We start from the raw sequence: 19,131 nt of genomic DNA on the forward strand, positions 1-19,131 counted from the left end.
GATACGCCGGGTGAAGTTCTGAAGGGACCATATAGGTCCTGTGAAGGACCTTTAAGGAAGTCTCAACAAGTGTGACCTGCCAGCTACCTTTACTAATAAATTTGCAGCTATGCCGCCACTTTGGGAGCGACAACTGGATACAGGCGGATAATTGATAGCAAAAGTAGATTGGATACAGGTTCATACAGAAACCTTTGCTGGATAACACTAGGTTGTTCCAATTGTGCTCAGGCACCTAGTGCTTTAAATAGTCCTGGGGGCAACAGGGAATGGACCCTTTAAGAGGCAGCCGGAGCGCGTGCAGTAAGAACAGTGCGGCCACGAGCAGAGGACATAAGCACACGCAAAAGGTACGAGACCCGGCGGCCTTACAACAAAATTATAGAGTAATAAGTAAGGATAGATTGAATCTTAACATTTTTCGGGATCTACTTCATAGTCCATAACAGAGTGGTCCACGAAATAGGTGCAAAGAACTCAGACTCCCATTGCAGGATTAGGAATTAACATTAGTTGTGCCCACCTGGCTGTCCTATAATATTTAACAAAATTAGGAATAGACAGCCCCCCTATTCTCTTGTGGTAAAACATTATGGACTCTTTAATGCGGGGGCATTTTCCAGCTCATATAATGTGGGTGAAGGCCCGTTGTAATGTTCAGAGTTCAGATAGTGGCATGGGGACAGGTAGTGTTCTACATAGATATAAATGATGAAGGCTCACACATTTTAATAATATGTATCCTGCCCAACCAAGAAAGAAATGGGGGGTCCCAATGTTTCAGGTCTTGTTTTATAGATTTATACATATGCAGGTAATTTGCAGAATAAAGGCTGTCAATCAGAGGATTTAAAGGGGTTGTCTGGGCATGTGGTGGTTTTTCATACTGATGACCTATCTACAGGATAGGTCATCAGTATATGATCGATTTGGGTCCGACACCCGGACCACGCTACGATCAGCTGTTTTGGCGCTGCCTCCGGGGTTCAATCTCAGTATAACGGCCGTGCTGCAGCTCTGCTCCTATTCAAGTGAATAGGAGCAAAGTTGCAGTACTGCAGCACAGCCGCTATAGAGTGTACAGAGCCATCTGCTTCCGCACCGAACACTGCATAACATCTGGTACCTGGAGACACCCGCAACAGCTGATGTGTGCGGGGTCTGGGTGTCACACCCCCATCGATCATATACTGATAATCTATCCTGTGGATAGGTCATCAGTATGAAAAACCACCCCGTGCCCGGACAACTCCTTTAAGGCAATGCCTAGATAAGGAAGTTGCTTTGGTCGTAAAGTGTATCCAAAATGAAGTATAATTAGTTTTTAATGTGAGGGGAGACATAACAAAACAAAATTTCTGACTTGTTGCGGTTTACTCGTAAACCTGAAACCCTGGAGTATTGATCTAGAAGTTGAGATAAATTTGGTAGTGTGGTGAGTGGTTAGTCAATTACAAGAGCATCTGTGGTACGGTGAGATTACAGAGTATGTAAGGCCAAGACGAATGTCTATGCAATCCCACTTTACTGAGCAATGTGAATAAATAGTTACAAAAGAAACTGTCAAAGGCCTTTTCTATATCTAAGGCTGATAGTGTAATAGGTGTAAATGTATGGCAAGACCAAAAAGTTAGATTGAGAATCTTATGAATATTGTCAGGGGCTCTCCTAACAGAGATGATTCTAACTTGGTCGTTATAGACTAGAGGGGATCAGCCCATTTAGATTATACGCTAATATTGAGCTAAAGAGCTTTGCATCTAGATTAAGTAGTGAGATTGGCCTGTAATTGGCAGGGGAAAGTGTATTTTTGTTTGGTTTCAGGATTACCGTTATCATTGCAGTCAAGAACTAAAATGTCATGTCATGGCCTTGTAGAAGTCGGTTGCAGAAATTCTTAATATGAGGGATCAGCGGAGCAGAAAAAGTTTTTTTATAGCAAGCAGCAGTTGGTTCATCGGGTCCTGGGGCTTTACCAAGCTTTTATTGTTTAATGACTAAGGGTCCTCTTACATGGCTCGACGTGGGCCGTGCAAACGTGCACCAATCGTGACAGCTCGTTGATCGGTGCTAGTTTGCTCCTTTCATAAAGAGCTATGTATGGGGACGATCGCTCATTACTATGATCGCTCGTCCCCATACATTTCTATCATGTCGGCAGCACGTCTCCCTGTTTACACAGGGAGATGTGCTGCCAACAACAATAATATTTGAGGCTGCATAAACTATACAATCAGCCTGATAATTGGCCACTGTAAAAGGGCCTTCATTCTACCTCCTCATCTGTGACTTTCCTATTCAAACTTTTCAATGCCTCCAGAGTCAACTAGTGCATAGATACTTGGCTTAAAAAAAAGACATAGCGTCTCCAGACATAATGTCTCCAGAGAACGAAGGTTTGGAGGAAAGCACCTGGTATATGCGATTAGTATTGGCAGCTGACTGACCTTCTCTTGTTTGAATTTGGTATACATGGTTAATACGCTGTCTTTTGGACTAAGAATTTATCTGGCTTGTTGGCCCACATATTTGGACTGGGTCCATCTTAATAATCTCTCTGTTTTGTGAGACAGAACAGCATTCAATTGTAACTTAATCTTTCTTACCATCCTATATAGATCTTAAGAGCGTTGTCTTAGGTATACCAAAACCAATCTTTCAAGTTTATTTTCTAAGTGAGTCTGAGCTGCCGTTTGTTCCCGCTTGATCTTATACACTATAGCAATAAATTGCTCCCTTATAAAAGCTTTGTGTGACAACCAAATCCGGTGGGGATTAATACCTGGAGTATCATTTTCAATAAAGTAGTGTTTAATGCCTCATTCAGTCGCCAAGTGAGGGGCATGTGGCCCTTAGCTTTAAATTAAGTAAACACCATATCATGATTCGACCAGGCACTAACTATGTGTCTAGCATACACCAAATGAGGAAGTGAAGAGGTAAAGGAGAGGATCATATATATATGGGAATAATGTTGCTAAGCAGAAGAGTAAAATGTATAACCCCTATTAGAACCATTTTGTTAACATCATGTGTTTGCTAAGGATAAAACTTGGAAAGTCTCAGTGATAACTCGTTTATGGGCCTTAGACCGTCTAATGTCTGAGGACACGGACTTGTCCAATATGGGGTTGATTGTATAGTTAAAGTTCCCACACCAAATTAGATGGGTATAATTGAGTGGAGCAGTTACTTCAGTCACCTTGTGAAAAATGAGATAGGGTCATCATTAGGGGCATACGAGTTGATACAGCGACTAGTCTCTCGCAGCTTGCCCGGAATTATCACAAAACGCCTATCAGTGTCAATAATGGTCTAGGTGGTTTGTAAGGGGAAGGTATTCCTGATAAAGGTTACAACACGGCATTTAGAGGTATGAGACACTGCATGAAAAATAGGTCAATGATGATGGAAATAGGCCGGGGCAGACTACATAACTTATAGCACATAACTTATAACCTTTTGCATCATAAAGATACATGTACCTTTTAAGGGTGCTAAGTCTGCAAACAACTTAAGTTTGCTGCACTCCTGGAAGGGTCTGCAAATACCTAGTGGCCCCCAATAGTTGATCTCGTACCACCGGATAGTAGTTTAAGGACTATGTCCTGGGCATGTCTGAATTTCTAGGCCTGGAAAGGGCCCTGTGAATGCAGTCGATCTGGAAAAGAGTGATATCCACCTGTGATATCAGTGCTTTAAATAAGGTAGTGGCCATGTCAGTGAGGTTGATGATCGTCTCCAGGACCCCTCTAATTCTGAACTTTGCTCTCCTCGAGTGATTTTCCAGGTCCCCCAGTTTTATTACCAGGCTTCCAACCTGGAAAAATGTTCCTCTATATCTTAGCGGTCTGCTGCAATGGTGTCCACCATGCTTTCATTTTTGGTCTCCACATCAGCCACTCGCTGCCCCAGGTGATGTATCTGTCTAGTAAATTCTGCCACAACATAGTTCATCTTTGGACATTTGTTTAATGTTCTCAAAAAAAGTCTTCTGGCAGTGCTGGTGGCGCAGGCTGTGCTGGGGACTAGGGTGCTGAGAGGGGCCGTGTAGACTCATTGTGTGGCGTGAAGGCCCGATCCGCCATATTGGATGCGCTATGGGGGTCTGTTACTGCTGCCGGTTACAGTTTTTGTGGTCCTGATCATGTCAGGATGTCATCATGGGTGAGGAAGTTGCTTAAGAGCTGCTTTGCAGCCCTGTAGATGACCCTTTGCGAGCGGTTGGCATGGAACTCACACTACATGCATCCCACCTGCTGAGCTTCGCACATGTGCCTAAAAATGTGAATTTAATGTGTATTTCTTATTATACTCTTAGTATTAGCAGGGATACTGGCATTAATACTCATACCTGTCGGCTCTGTTTTTGGTGATGTTCACCCCCCTTTTTTTGACTGTGAAAGAAGAGTGCATAAAAGACAGCTGCAACTTCTATCAGTCAACCATTCATGTTTATTTCCTACAGGAACAGGGGACAAGTGGCTGCCCGACACCTCCGGCACGGTTTACTACTCAAAATTAACAAATGATTGGGTAGGTTGAAATCTAACCTCTCCGACCTATCCTCTGACTACTGGGCAGGCAGCATAGACAAGATTCTCGATGGATCTCACTGGGATACACTAATAGAAATCTCATGCCTTTGGCCATCTCCAAGAAAATTGTAGAAATCCGCCCACAAACTCCCGCCAATATTTTTCAATAGGAAATACGCATTGCCGTTCAAATGGAAACATAATTTTCCAAAGCGAACTTGAAATCTGTATCGCAGAAAGGCAGTAGTGATATGTCACTTCTTGGTGCAGAAACTGCTGTGGGTAGCTACAAGCGGATTAGCCCTAATCAATAATCCGCATGTGGATCCGTGGCATAACAAATTGCAAATCCGCAGCAGAAATGCAAGTGTCAGCTTCTTCTACGGATTCCTTTGAAAATCCGTATCTGATTTTTCCACTTGAAAAATGTGCCATATGAACATAGCCTGATAGGGAAGGGCTGGCATCAGCACTTGGCAAACTTACAGCTTGGGGGGCCCACTTACAGCCTGGGGGGCCCACTTATGGCCGGGTGGGACGCTGCTGTCTTGGCTCCTCCAGGAGTGGAATCCCCGGCCAGAGCGTTGCTGACGCTCTTGCAGGGGATTCCGCTCCTAGAGAGAGCCCTTGTCTAGGACCGAAATCCCCCTCCCTGGTAGTGCCACACAGCCCCCCTACCTGTAGGTAGCGCCTTTGGGGATCCCTCTAGGAGTGGAATCCCCAGCCAGAGCATTGCCGACGCTCTTGCCGGGGATTCCACTCATGGAGAAGCTCCTCACGTCACTGTCCATATGGACCGCGACGTCAGAGGCTCCCCCTAAAGCAGAATCCCCGACCAGATCGTTGCCAACGCTCTGGCCATTGATTCCACTCATGGAGGAGCCCCTGGCATCCCTGTCCTTATATGGAAAGTGACATCAGGGGCTCCTCCTAGGATGGACTCACCGGCCTGTGCGTCGGCAATGCTCTGGCTGGGGAGTCCACTACCAAAGGGAGCCCCAAAGGTGCTACCTACAGTGAGGGTGGCTGTGTGGCACTACCAGGGAGAGGGGCTGTGTGGCACTACCAGGGAGATGGCTGTGTGGCACTACCAGGGAGAGAGGCTGTGCGGCACTACCAGGGAGAGGGGCTGTGCGGCACTACCAGGGAGAGGGGCTGTGTGGCATTACCTGGGAGGGGGGCTGTGTGACAGTACATATTATGGGGCTGTGTGGCAGTACCTGTGAGGGGGCTGTGTGGCAGTACCTACGAATTGGGCTGTGTGGCAGTACTTACGAGGGGGCTGTGTGGCACTACCTACAAGGGGGGCTGTGTGGCACTACCTACGAGGAGGCTGTACAGCACAACTACAGGGGGCACTATCTACAGAGGGCACTACATTTATGGGGGTACAAACTGGGGGCCTAACTTCTATATGGGAGCATAAACAGGGCCTAACTTCTATATGGGGGGAGGTTTTCATTAACTGATAGTCATAATCATTAAAAGAAAAAAATGCTGGAAATAGATCAGTGTGTGTGTGTGCGCGCGCGCGTCCGTGCGTGCGTGTAAGAGAAGGCTGTACAAAGCATTACAGCCTCACTGTTAATCCAACTATCTGTGATTTATACCACTTATATACTGCCCCCAAAAAACTAAAATTGTACTTTGTACTTCCCAACTCTTAGATGTATTATGGCTTGATACCATACTGAAGAGTAAATATAGATCATAATGGAGCATAGCCCTCGAATGTTATCTACTATGCTTTTGAACAACAGCAAAAAAGGAGATTTATAAGGGAATCTGTAGGAGATCCTAAAGAATAATTACAATGGTAATTTAAAGGGGTATTCCCATCTTATAAAATGATGGCATATCGCCATGTCACTTTATGATTGGTGGTGGTCCAACCTCTGGGAAAACCCTTTCAATGAAATTTGGTGAAAGTTGGTGAGAAGAATTTGGATGGTCTTTTAAGAAGTCATCATTTAACAGATATTTTTAGTTAAGGCCCAGGAATAGCACTTCTCACTTTTCACCCTTTCCCCATAGACTTTGGTTTGGTCTTGGTAATGGCTTTGAGACTTGGGTGCAAAGTGGTTCTCCCCAGGCTTTTCCCTCATTTAAGCAAAAGCTGGAGACTCTCCATTAAAGAGGCTCTGTCACCACATTATAAGTGCTGTATCTCCTACATAAGGAGATCGGCGCTATACTGTAGATGACAGCAGTGCTTTTTATTTAATAAAACAATCTGTTTTCTCCACTTTATTAGTGATTTTAGATTTATGCTAATGAGTTGCTTAATGCCCAAGTAGGCGTATTTTTACTTTAGACCAAGTGGGCGTTGTACAGAGGAGTGTATGACGCTGACCAATCAACGTCATGCACTCCTCTCCATTCATTTAGGCAGCGCATAGGGATCCTTTTAGATCGCTATGTGCTTTCTTATACTAACACATTAACGATACTAAAGTGTTTAGACAGTGAATAGACATTCCACGGGATGTCTATTCACAATCTGTGCACTTCGTTACTGTTTTTGTCGTAGTTACAGCAGAGCAAAGCGTAATCTCGCTGTAACCTGTCATTTACCGCGTAATCTCGCGAGATTACGCTTTCTCTGCTGTAACTACCACAGACAGAGTAACGAAGTGCAGAAATTGTGAATAGAAATTCCGTGGAATGTCTATTCACTGTCTAAACACTTCAGTATTGTTAATGTGTTAGTATAAGACAGCGCATAGCGATTTAAAAGGATCCTTATGCGCTGCCTAAATGAATGTAGAGGAGTGCATGACGCTGATTGGTCAGCGTCATACACTCCTCTGTACAACGCCCACTTGGTCTAAAGTAAAAATACGCCCACTTGGGCATTAAGCAACTCATTAGCATAAATCTAAAATCGCTAATAAAGTGGTGAAAATAGATCGTTTTATTAAATAAAAAGCACTGCTGTCACCTACATTATAGCGCCGATCTCCTTATATAGGAGATAAGGCACTTATAATGTGGTGACAGAGCCTCTTTAAAGTCTAGTCTAGGAACAGCGAAGCACAGTGCTCCATCTCAGCCTACCACGTCCTCTGTGAATAAAGCCTGGGCTTAAAGGGCATCACTAAAACGTGGTTAGGTACGTTTTTTACACTGACAGAACAAGTTCAGGACAAGAAGACGGTCATCTGAAGAAACATTTCAGGCCACAGGGAATATTAGAAATGTAAATGCATGGATGCCATAAGAATTTTCCATTATTCTCTTTACATGATCAGTGGTGTGCTGGAATTAAAACCGTTATGGGAAACCACTTATACATATTACATTGATAGTTAAATTGTAGGTAAAGATTTACAGTAATAAAGGATCTCCCTGAATGAAGTTTTCACTGGATGATAAACATCCTAATATAGTTAATGTTTTTTAGATTCATATTAACCATAAAGACTGTGTCCTACTTTTTTTGGGATTATTTAAACGGTACCATTGCAGGAGTGAAACTGAACCAGAGATGGTATAAACATTTATTTATTGCAGAGAATGAACTTAATTATCGGTTACATAAATAATAAGTCATCGCCTTCTATCGTCCTTGAGCATGCACTAGCTATACATGTTGACTTCTAACGCTCAGTTTATACAAAGCAATTTTTGCTTTAATCAGACTAAGCACAGCCACAAGCTATGTGTAAATAATAAATGATCATATCTATCTCATCCAGCCAATAACTGACCTGCATCAAAAAATTCCCATGTCTAATCACTGTGATTGCTTTAAAAGTGGTGTGTAAATGGTAAATGGAGCAGCGCCTGCATGACATAGTTACTAAGGTTGAAAAAAGACACCTGTCCATCAAGTTTAACCTTTCCAACATCAATTATACATCAATAATTGTGAAATTAAATAGAACCCTCTATTCCATTTGTCTTAAAATAAACATCTAGCCCTTTTTTTGAATGCTGCTCTTTCCTATATTGATATCTGAAATGCATTTCTTAAACACGCAATGAATGTCCCCTTGTCTTTTGTACAGTTCTTAGACTAAATAAATAATGGGCTAGTTTTTTGTATTTACCACACATATACTTATACATGTTATTAAGATCACCTCTAAGACGTCTCTTTTTTCCAAGCTGAACAAGCCCAATTTTTCTAGATTTTCATTGTAAGAAAAAAAACAACATCTCATTTAATAATCTAGTCGCCCTCCTTTAACCCCTTCAGGACTGAGCCTGTTTTGGCCTTCAGGACAAAGCCGATTTTTCAAATCGGACATGTGTCACTTTATGTGGTAATAACTCCAGAATGCTTTTGCCTATCCAAGTGATTCTGAGATTGTTTTCTCGTGACATATTGTACTTTATGTTAGGGAAAAAATTTGTTCGATAAATTCAATATTTATTTGTAAAAAACACCAAGATTTAGAGAAAATTAGCAAAAATTTGCATTTTTCTAAATTTAAATGCATCTACTTGTAAAACAGATAGTAATACCACACAAAATACTTACTATTTTATATTTCCCATATGTCTACATTATGTTTGCATCGTTTTTTGAACATTCTTTTATTTTTCTAGGCCGTTACAAGGCTTAGAACTTTAGTAGCAATTTCTCATATTTTCAAGAAAATGTCAAAAGCCTATTTTTTCAGGGACCAGTTCAGTTCTGAAGTGGCTTTGAGGGCCTTATATAATAGAAAGTCCCCATAAATCACCCCATTTTGAAAACTGCACCCCTCAAAGTATTCAAAACAGCATTCAGAAAGTGTTTTAATCCTTTAGGCGTTTCACAGGAATTAAAGCAAAGTAGAGGTAAAATGTACAAATTAAATTTTTTTTTTCGAAAATTAATTTGTAATACATTTTTTCTGTACCACAGAAGGTTTTACCACAGAAACGCAACTCAATATTTATTGCCCAGATTCTGCAGTTTCTAGAAATATACCACATGTGGTCCTAGTGCGGTAATGGACTGAGGCACCAGCCTCAGAAGCAAAGGAGCAACTAGTGGATTTTGGGGCCTCCTTTTTTTAGAATCTATTTTAGGTACCATGTCAGGTTTGAATAGGTCTTGTGGTACCAAAACAGTAAAGACCCCCAAAAAGTTACCCCATTTTGGAAACTATACCCCTCAAGGAATTTATCTATGGGTATAGTTAGCATTTTGAACCCACAGTTTTTTTGCTAAATTTATTTGAATTCGTATGTAAAGATGAAAATCTACTTTTTTTGTGAAAAAACTTAAAAATGTTAAATATTTACAAGGAATAAAGTAGAAAAAACACCCCAACATATGTAAAGCAATTTCTTACGATTATAGCAATACCCCATATGTGGTAATAAACTGCTGGCCTCAGCAGGGAAGGAGCACCATTTGGATTTTGGATTTCTGATTTTGCTGGAATAGTTTTCAGTGCCGTGTCACGTTTGCAATGCACTGGAGGGATGAAAACCGTGGAAACCCCCCAATAGTGACCCCATTTTGGAAACTACACCCCTCCAAGAATTTTTCTAGGGGTAAAGTTAGCATTTTGACCCCACATTTGTTTTGCTGAAGTCATTGGAATTAGTCTGTAAAGGTAAAAATCTACTTTTTTTCTGTAAGAACTTAGAAATGTTTAATTTGTACAAGGAATAAAGGAGAAAAAGCACCCCAACATTTGTAAAACAAGTTCTCCTGATTAAATACCCCACATGTGGTAATAAACTGCTGTTTGGACCCACACTGGGGCTTAGAAGGGAAGGGGCACCATTTGACTCTTGGAGCTCAAATTTAACTGGAATAGTTTTTGGGTGTCATGTCGAATTTGCAAAGCCCCTGAGGTACTAAAACAATGGAAACCTCTCAAAAGGTTACCCCATTAGGTAAACTACACCACTTAAGGAATCTATCTAGGGGTATAATGAGCATTTAGGCCCCACACGTCTTTTGCAGAATTTATTAGAATTAGGCCGTGAAAATTAATATCAACATTATTTCCACTAAAATGTTGAATTTTTTCAATTTCATAAAGGAGAAAATGCACCCCAACATTTGTAAAGCAATTTCTCCCGAGTACGGCAATACCCTACATGTGGTCATAAATGTTTTTTTCATTAGAAAATAAATGAACCCTTTCCGGACTGACCAATGTTTTGCTTTTTCTTTTTCGTTTTTCCTCCCCACATTCCGAGAGCTACAACGTCTTTATTTTTCCGTCAATAGAGCGGTGTGGGGGCTTTTTTTTTGCGGTACGAGCTGTAGTTTTTATTGGTACCATTTTTTGGTACATAAGACTTTTTCAGCACTTTTTATTACATTTTTTGGTAGAGCGAAGGTGACCAAAATACTGCGATTTTGCCATTTAAAATTCTTTATTTTTCACGGCGTTCACCGTGCGAGTTCAATAATGGTATACTGTAATAGCTTGGACTTTTACGGACGCAGCGATACCAATTTTGTGTATTTTTTTACATTACTTTACAGAAAAAATATGAAAAGGGTTTCTTTTTGGACTTTAAATATTTATTACATTTTTTCCACTAATAATAACTATTTACTTTTGTTTTTACATATTTTATTAGTCCCCATAGGAGACTTGAACCAGACATCGTTAGATCACTGGTAGAATACACTGCAATACTAATGTATTGCAGTTTATTGTGATTTTTACAGGCTCCTGTAACAGCGCGATCACTGTTTCTGTCCGTTAGTCCCGGGTATCAGCTGTAATACACAGCTGACACCCGCAGCATATGGCACGGGCTCAGTGCGTGAGATGCTCCATATATCACCCCCCACACCACGACATGCTATTAAGTCATGGTGCGCGAAGGGTTTAATTCGCAGCCGATGGTGGAAAGTGAAAATTACAATTTTCCACTGATGTGCCATTTTAGTGCACTATATGTTGTGCCCAGTTTGTGCCACAAATACCCAAAAATAAAATATTAACAGGGTTCTCCCCGGTATGGCGATGCCAAACGACTGTTTGGCCAGACTGTAGGGCTCAGAAGGGAGGGACGCTATTTGGCTTTTGGAGCGCAGATTTTGCTTGGTAGAAGCTCTGGCGTTTTGCTGGTATTTCAGTTTATTATGTGGGGGCAAATGTAGGCTGGGCAGAGTATATCAGGGCATAATAAGAGGGTATAATAATGGGTTAAATAAATAATAATCCGCAGATATGTGGCCAGTGTTGCACTTATATTATAAATGGCGCCCGATCTTATCCGCTTTTGGAACACTCTGCACATTTTGCATCGCCATAATCTGGGAGCCGGAACTTTTTTTATTTTTTCACCATCGGAGCTGCGTGAGGGCTTATTTGTTGCGGGACAATCTGTAATTTTCATTAGTACCATTTTGGGGTACATGCGATTTTGTTGATCACTTTTTATTCCATTTTTCGGCAAGCAAAGTGACCAAAAACCATCAATTCTGACAATGATTTTTATTTATTTTTTACAGCGTTCACCCTGGGCTATAAATGACCATTATATTGTATTCTGCGGGTCGGTACGATTACGGCGATACCATATGTATATAGGTTTTTTTATGTTTTGCAGCGTTTGCGCAATAAAATAACTTATTTAGAAAATAATTTATTTTCTGTGTCACCATATTCTGAGAGCCGTAACTTTTTTATTTTTCAGTCAAAAAAGCTGTGTAAGTGCTTGTTTTTTGCGGGACGGGTTGTAGTTTGTATCGGTACAATTTTGGCGTACATGCGACTTTTTGATCACTTTTTATTGTCTATTTTGTGAGGGGTGGTGACCAAAAAATAGTGATTCTCGCTTTGTTTTTCATTTATTTTTTTTGCGGTGTTCACCGTGTGGGAAAAATAATATTATAGTTTTATAGTTGGGGTCGTTACGAACGCGGTGATACCAAATATGTGTACTTTTTTTTTACGTGTTCATTTTTTTTCCTATAATAAAAGCCTTATTATAGGAAAAAAAGCAGTTCATGTTTATGTCACTTATAACTTTTATTTTTACACTTTTTTTAAAACATTTTTATTCTTTTTTCACTTGTCCCACTAGGGGACACTTAGACTTGCAGCTCTGATCGCTGCTGGAATACATTACACTACACATGTAGTGTAATGCATTCCAACTGTCATTGTGACGTGACAGTCACACTGACAGGAAGCCTAAGACGACCACCCTCCGGGTGGTCCTCATAGGCTTCTGTATATGGCAACCCGGAAGCCATTGTCTGGCGTCCGGTTGCCATGGGTACGATCGCCAGCCCCCGTGATTTCACATGGGGGCTGCCGATCGGCGCTAAACACCTTAATTGTGGCATTCAAATCGAACGCCGCAATTAAGGGGTTAACTGCCGAAATCAGCGGCGATAGGCCACTGATCGGCAAAGGGGAATGCAGGGCAGACGCCCTGCACAGTTAACCGCCGCTGCGGTGTAGCGCTGCGCGGCGATTAACTGTCAAAGCACAGACGTAACTGCACGTCAAGGTGCGCGAACTTACTACACACCTCGACGTACAGTTACGTCAAGGTGCGGGAAGGGGTTAAACCCTCTCCAGTTCTCCTATATCTTTATACAATGTGGAGCCTAAAAAGAAATGCCATATTCAAGATGTGGTATTACAAGGGATTTATAGAGAGGCAATATTACATTTGGATCACGCGTTTATTTCTCTGTTTTTATACACCCTAAAATCGTATTTGCTTTTTTTCAGATGCTGCTGCTTGACATTGAGTACTACTGCATAGCTTAGGCTTTGTTCACATCTGCGTCAGGGTTCCGTTCTGTCGGAGTTTCCTGTCAGAACGGAACCCTGACCATTGATTTCAATAGTGACGGATCCGATGTAAATGGTTTCTGTTTGTCACTATTGTGCAAGGGTTTAGTAGTTTTGACGGAATCAATACTGTAGTCGAATGCGCTATTCATTCCGTCTAAACGACGCAATCCTTACACAATGGGGACAAACATAAAACATTTGCACCAGATCCGTCACCATTGAAATCAATGGTGATGCAAACGGAAACCTATGGTTTCCGTTTGTTTCAGTCAGGGTTCCGTTCTGACGGGCAGCTCCGACGGAACGTCAGAGCGGAGTGTGAACGAAGCCTTACTTGAGACCAGAACACCAAGGTCCTTCTCTTGTTCTGTTATCCCCAGTTTTATTCTATTTAATGTATATGCTGTAATGCTGTTACTAAGCCTAAATATATTACTTTACATCATCTGCCACCTAGTTGCCCATTCTGCCAGCTTATCAAGGTCTTTCTGTAATATTTAAAGAGGATCTGTCGCAAGTTTAGTAATACCCAAACTCCTAGCTAATCTAATAGGCGCTGTCACACTAATAATTCTAGTGAAAATTGTGTCCCAAAAAGTTTATTATTTTAAAAGTGATGAGCTTTTTTTTAAATATATGCAAATGAGGCTATACTAGACAAGTGGGTGTCAACACCAGCGATTCTCCTGAAGTGGAGCTACCTCACAGCCTCTGACGCTGTCCTATCAGCATGAAGCTGCTTCACACAGTGTGAGAGACTGAGGCTGAAGGGAAGGGGGATCACTTCAAATAGCTATACATATGAAAGATGTGATTCTCATGAAACAGCCGGAGGTATCAGCAGTTGAAAACACAGTCGGTAATGGAAGCTGTATACTATATGATCACGCTGTATACTATACGATCACGCTGTGTTGCTGGGCTGGGAAAAGGATAACTATGACGCTAATTGGACAGCATCATAAAGAAAACATTACACCAACCAGAGTGAAAAGAAAGCGTAACCTCCCATTTGGTAAGTATAGCCAAATTAGCATATTTAGAAAAATGCACATAACTAATCAGCATCATAGCGCCTATTAGATTAGTTAGGCGATAGGGCATTAATAAACTACTGACAGATCCTCTTTAACTTCAAGTTGACTTTTAATTATCTTTCAAAGTTTTGTATCATTGGCCAAATCTGACACATTACTATCACATTACTATAATAAAATTATCAAAAAGAATTGTGCCTTACACAGATCCTTGTTGTATCCCACTGATGGCTTCAGTCAATTTGTGTGTATACCATGTACAACTACTGTTTGTTTTCTGTCTATTAATCAATCCCTTACCCATGTATATACATTTTCCCCCAGTTCCTGCTTCTGTAGTTTTGGTACAAGGCTGCTGTGAGGTAAAGTATCAACTGGTTTTGCAAAATCCAGATATATATTACATCAGCCGCATTACCAAAATCCAGATTTGCACTTACCTCCTCATAGAAACCGAACATGTTCGTTAGGCATGACCTGTTCTTCATGAATCTATGCTGGTCATCAGTTATTAGACTATTCCCCACTATATACTTTGCAGTAAACGCAGAGTAAAATTTAGAATACCTTCAAATATTTTACTTATTATATATGTCAGACTTACTGGGCGGTAGTTACCAGGTCCACCTACTTACCCTTCTTAAAGAGGCTCTGTCACCAGATTATAAGTGCCCTATCTCCTACATAATCTGATCGGCGCTGTAATGTAAATTACAACAGTGGTTTTTATTTGAAAAACGATCATTTTTGAGCAAGTTATGAGCAATTTTAGATTTATGCTAATTCGTTTCTTAATAGACAACTGGGCGTGTTTATACTTTTTACCAACTGGTTGTTGTGAATAGAAGTGTATGACGCTGACCAATCAGTGACCAATCAGAGTCATACACTTCTCATTGTTCCAGCCCAGCTTCTTTCACTGCACAACCACACTGTGCTGTAAATCATGCTGGGCTGGAACAATGAGAAGTGTATGACACTGATTGGTCACTGATTGGTCAGCGTCATACACTCCTCTGTACAACACCCAGTTGGTAAAAAGTAAAAACACGCCCAGTTGTCTATTAAGAAACTAATTAGCATAAATCTAAAATTGCTCATAACTTGCTCAAAAATGATCGTTTTTCAAAATAAAAACCACTGTTGTTATCTACATTACAGCGCTGATCAGATTATGTAGGAGATAGGGTACTTATAATCTGGTGACAGAGCCTCTTTAAATATTGGTACAACATCAGCCATCCTCCAATCCTGTGGCGATGATCCTGTTAAAAGAGATTCTAAGAAGATGAGATACAACGGTCTGTCCATTACCGATATTAGTTCCCTTAAAAAATATGGATAAATGCCATCTGGGCCAAGGGCTTTATCAATATTTGATGTGCTCAGATGCAGCTGTGGTTCCTACCGTGTTAAGTAGGCATTGTTGGGTGGATAACATTGATTACTATCCCCGTAAATGAAATTTGGTACTGGCAGCTCACTGGTGAACAGAGGTGAAAAGTATGTGTTTTAATATATCAGCTTTTTCTTTATCCTCTACAATTATATTTCCCGGTAATCTTTTAAAGGGTCAGTATTATCAGATTTTTTTTTCTCCTTCGCATTCATATATTTTTATAATTTATTAGAATTTATTTTAACTTCAGAACAACATCCGTCATACATGTATGACGGATGTGCTCACTAACAGTATGGCTCTTGAGCCTGCACCATACGCGGCGTGTGCTGCCTGTTTTATACAGCTGTAGCTTCAGTACAAGGCTGTTGTACTTGTGAGGTACAGTATCAAGTGCTTTTGCAAAATCCAGATATATATTACATCAGCCGCATTACCAAAATCCAGATTTGCACCCCCTCATAGAAACCGAACATGTTGGTTAAGCAGGACCTGTTTTTTATGAATCCATTCTTGTTGTCAGTTATTAGATTATTCACTGCTATGTATGCGATAACACTGATCTCGGCCGTTTAAACCCTCAGATACCGCAGTCAATAGTGACCATGGCATCTGACTGGTTAGACAGAGGGAGGGTGCTCCCTCTGACCCCACACTCTCTCTCCCGCGACAAGATCATGGGGTGCTGAGCTGGGGAAATGGCAGCCAAAGTCATATGGAAGTCCTCAAGGTCTGCCTCCTGTGATTGATTATTAAGAGAGAGCAGAAAAGGCAATACACAGCAATATAGAAGTATTGCTATGTATTGCATGAGCGATCCAGCAATCACATGGTAAAGTCCCCTCGGGGACTAAAACAAAAACGTAAAACAATGTTTGATAAAAAAAAAATGAAAAAAATATATTTTTTGGGAAATGTTCATGTTTTATAAATTTTTTAACTTTTGAGATTCTGATCATTGTATTAAACCCTTTCCCGACATCCCCTGTATATATACGACGCACGTCGGGTAGGGGAGTATGGAGCAGGCTCACAAGCTGAGCCCACCCCATGGAACGAGCTTGTCGGATGTGTGTTACAAAAAGGTTACATGCCGCGGTCAATTGCGACCGCAGCATTTAAATGACTAGAAGAAGGGGGCCGGCCCTCTGTAACATTGCAACTGTCTCTCTACGACACGATCGTGGGCTGCTGTTGGTTGACATGGCAGCCTGGGTGCCTGATGAATGCCCCCAGGTCTTCCATCTTTGTACTATAAAGCCCTGCTGAGTGTCAGTATCACGATATACTGCAATACATTAAATAATAATTTAAAAAAAAGTAAGTTAAAAAAAAAAACATATTCAAATTAACATAACTGGTATCAACGCATCCATAAAAGTCTGAACTATTACAATACGTCATTATTTAGACTGCATGGTTAACGCCGTAAAAAATTAAAACCGTCACAATCTCGTTTTTTTGGTCACTTCATCTCCCACTAAAAATTTTATAAAAAGTGATCAAAAAGTCTCATGTACCCCAAAATGGTACCAATAGAAACTATAAGAAAAATAAGCCCTTATACTGCTCAATCGACGTAAAAATAAAAAAGTTATGGCTCTCAGAAAATGGTGACAAAACTCACATTTTATATAAATAATCAGTTTCTTCCTTGTAAAAGTCATAAAAAAAAAAAACTATAGAAATTTGGTATCACCATAATCGTATTGACCCACAGAATAAAGTGAACATGCCATTTTTATCGCACGATGAATGGAGTAAAAACAAAACCCCCAAAAGTTTGAGGAATCTAAGTTATTTTCCTATTCTACCCCACAAATATGTTTTCCTCAGTTTCCCACTACATATGGTGCAATAAATAGTGCCGTGAAAATCTACAACTTGTCCCACAAGAAACAACCGTCATATGGCAATATTTATGAAAAAATATAAAAGTTATGGCTTTTGGAAGGTGGGGAGGAAGAAACAAAAGCGAAAATCCAAAAAATGGCTGCGGAGGGAATGGGTTAAAGAGGATCTGTCACATGACAGAGCCTCTGATGGTTTTCTTGTTTACGTATTCCTTTACCCAGGGCCGCCATCAGGGGGGTATTAGGGGTAGTACTGTAGGGGGCCCGGCCAAACTTCATTGAAAGGGGGGCCCGGCAACTGCCGCGACTTGCTTTTGGTAGAAAAAAACAAGCCCCTGCAATGGGGCCTGTTCTTTTCACCAAAACAATGTCATGAGCTGCTGCGGGCCCCCGAGCTGCGGGCCCCCCTCTCATCACCGCCGCCGCGAAACACCACCGCTTGCGCGCGTACGAGCGCGCACGACCGCAAGCGCGCGCCCACGCGCGAACGACCAGGCGCGCCGCCGAGAGGGAGCAACACAAGTACATCGACGGGGAAGGACAGCCACACAGGGACAGCGGCGCACGGTTACTTACCTGCTGGCCGCCTCCTCGTCCTCCGACTCCGCCTCCTCGTCCGCCTCCTCCTCCAGAGCGTAGCTGCGTAAGGAGAGGGGGGGGGGGAGTCTAGTTGTTGCGCGGCGGCAGTTCTACGATCCCCGCCATTTTCTGGAGCCTGGAGGTGAAGGACGACGTCTGGACCGAAGACATCGCCTGAAGAGGACTGGAGTGGGAGCAGCTCTTCTGACACGGTGAGTAAAGTGTGTCAAAGTGCTGTTTAAGTATGGCCCTGTTCACACAGAGTATTTTGCAGGCCGAAAAAATCTGCCTCAATATTCCTTAAAGAATTTTGAGGCAGATTTTGACCTGCCCACACTATCTTGCTGCGTTTTTTGCTGCGTTTTTTGCCCGCTGCGATTGAGGACAGCAGACAAAAAACGCAGCGAAAAATGCATTTTCTGCCTCCCATTGATTTCGATGGGAGGTCAGAGGCAGAACCGCGGCAAGAAAGGACGTGCTGCTTTTTCTTTTTTCTGTGACTTACTCTCATTGATTTCAGATTAAATCAATGGGAGGCGGTTTTGGAAGTTTTTTGGTGCTGATTCTGACGCAGTGTCCGAGTCAATATCAAGGCCCAAAAACTCTGAACTGGGCCTTATTGTTAGGGCTTATTCAGACGAACGTGTAATACGTCCGTGCAACGTGCGTGATTTTCACGCGCCTCGCACGGACCTATGTTACTCTATGGGGCCGTGCAGACTGTCAGTGATTTTCACGCAGCGTGTGTCCATGTGTCCGCTGCGTAAAACTCACGACATGTCCGATATTTGTGCATTGTTCGCGCATTACGCACCCATTGACGTCAATGGGTGCGTGAAAATCCCGCCCAGCACTTCCGCAGCCGTATAAACTATGAATGAAAACAGAAAAGCACCACGTGCTACAAACATACAGAGTGTCATAATGATGGCGGCTGCGCGAAACTCACGCATCATACGCTGCTGACACACGGAGCGGTTATGGACCTTTTGCATGCTCAGA

At 41.8% G+C, this 19,131-nt stretch overlaps 1 protein-coding gene across 8 annotated transcripts in view; it reads left to right on the forward strand.

Annotated features, from left to right (window-relative positions):
- The window catches only part of NCOA7 (nuclear receptor coactivator 7), a 247,757-nt gene that overhangs the window by 36,792 nt on the left and 191,834 nt on the right, over positions 1-19,131 (forward strand). For 5 of the 8 annotated variants that reach the window (XM_075862323.1, XM_075862326.1, XM_075862325.1 and 2 more), the window contains exon 2: positions 4,469-4,536. The exons of the other annotated variants lie outside the window; for them this stretch is intronic. In XM_075862323.1, the coding sequence (XP_075718438.1) occupies positions 4,529-4,536 (8 nt within the window). In that variant the 5' untranslated portion in view covers positions 4,469-4,528. The remainder of the gene's footprint in view (positions 1-4,468; positions 4,537-19,131) is intronic. 8 annotated transcript variants of the gene reach the window in all.

Source organism: Rhinoderma darwinii, chromosome 4 (genome assembly GCF_050947455.1).
Source record: "Rhinoderma darwinii isolate aRhiDar2 chromosome 4, aRhiDar2.hap1, whole genome shotgun sequence".
Classification (NCBI taxonomy): domain Eukaryota; kingdom Metazoa; phylum Chordata; class Amphibia; order Anura; family Rhinodermatidae; genus Rhinoderma; species Rhinoderma darwinii.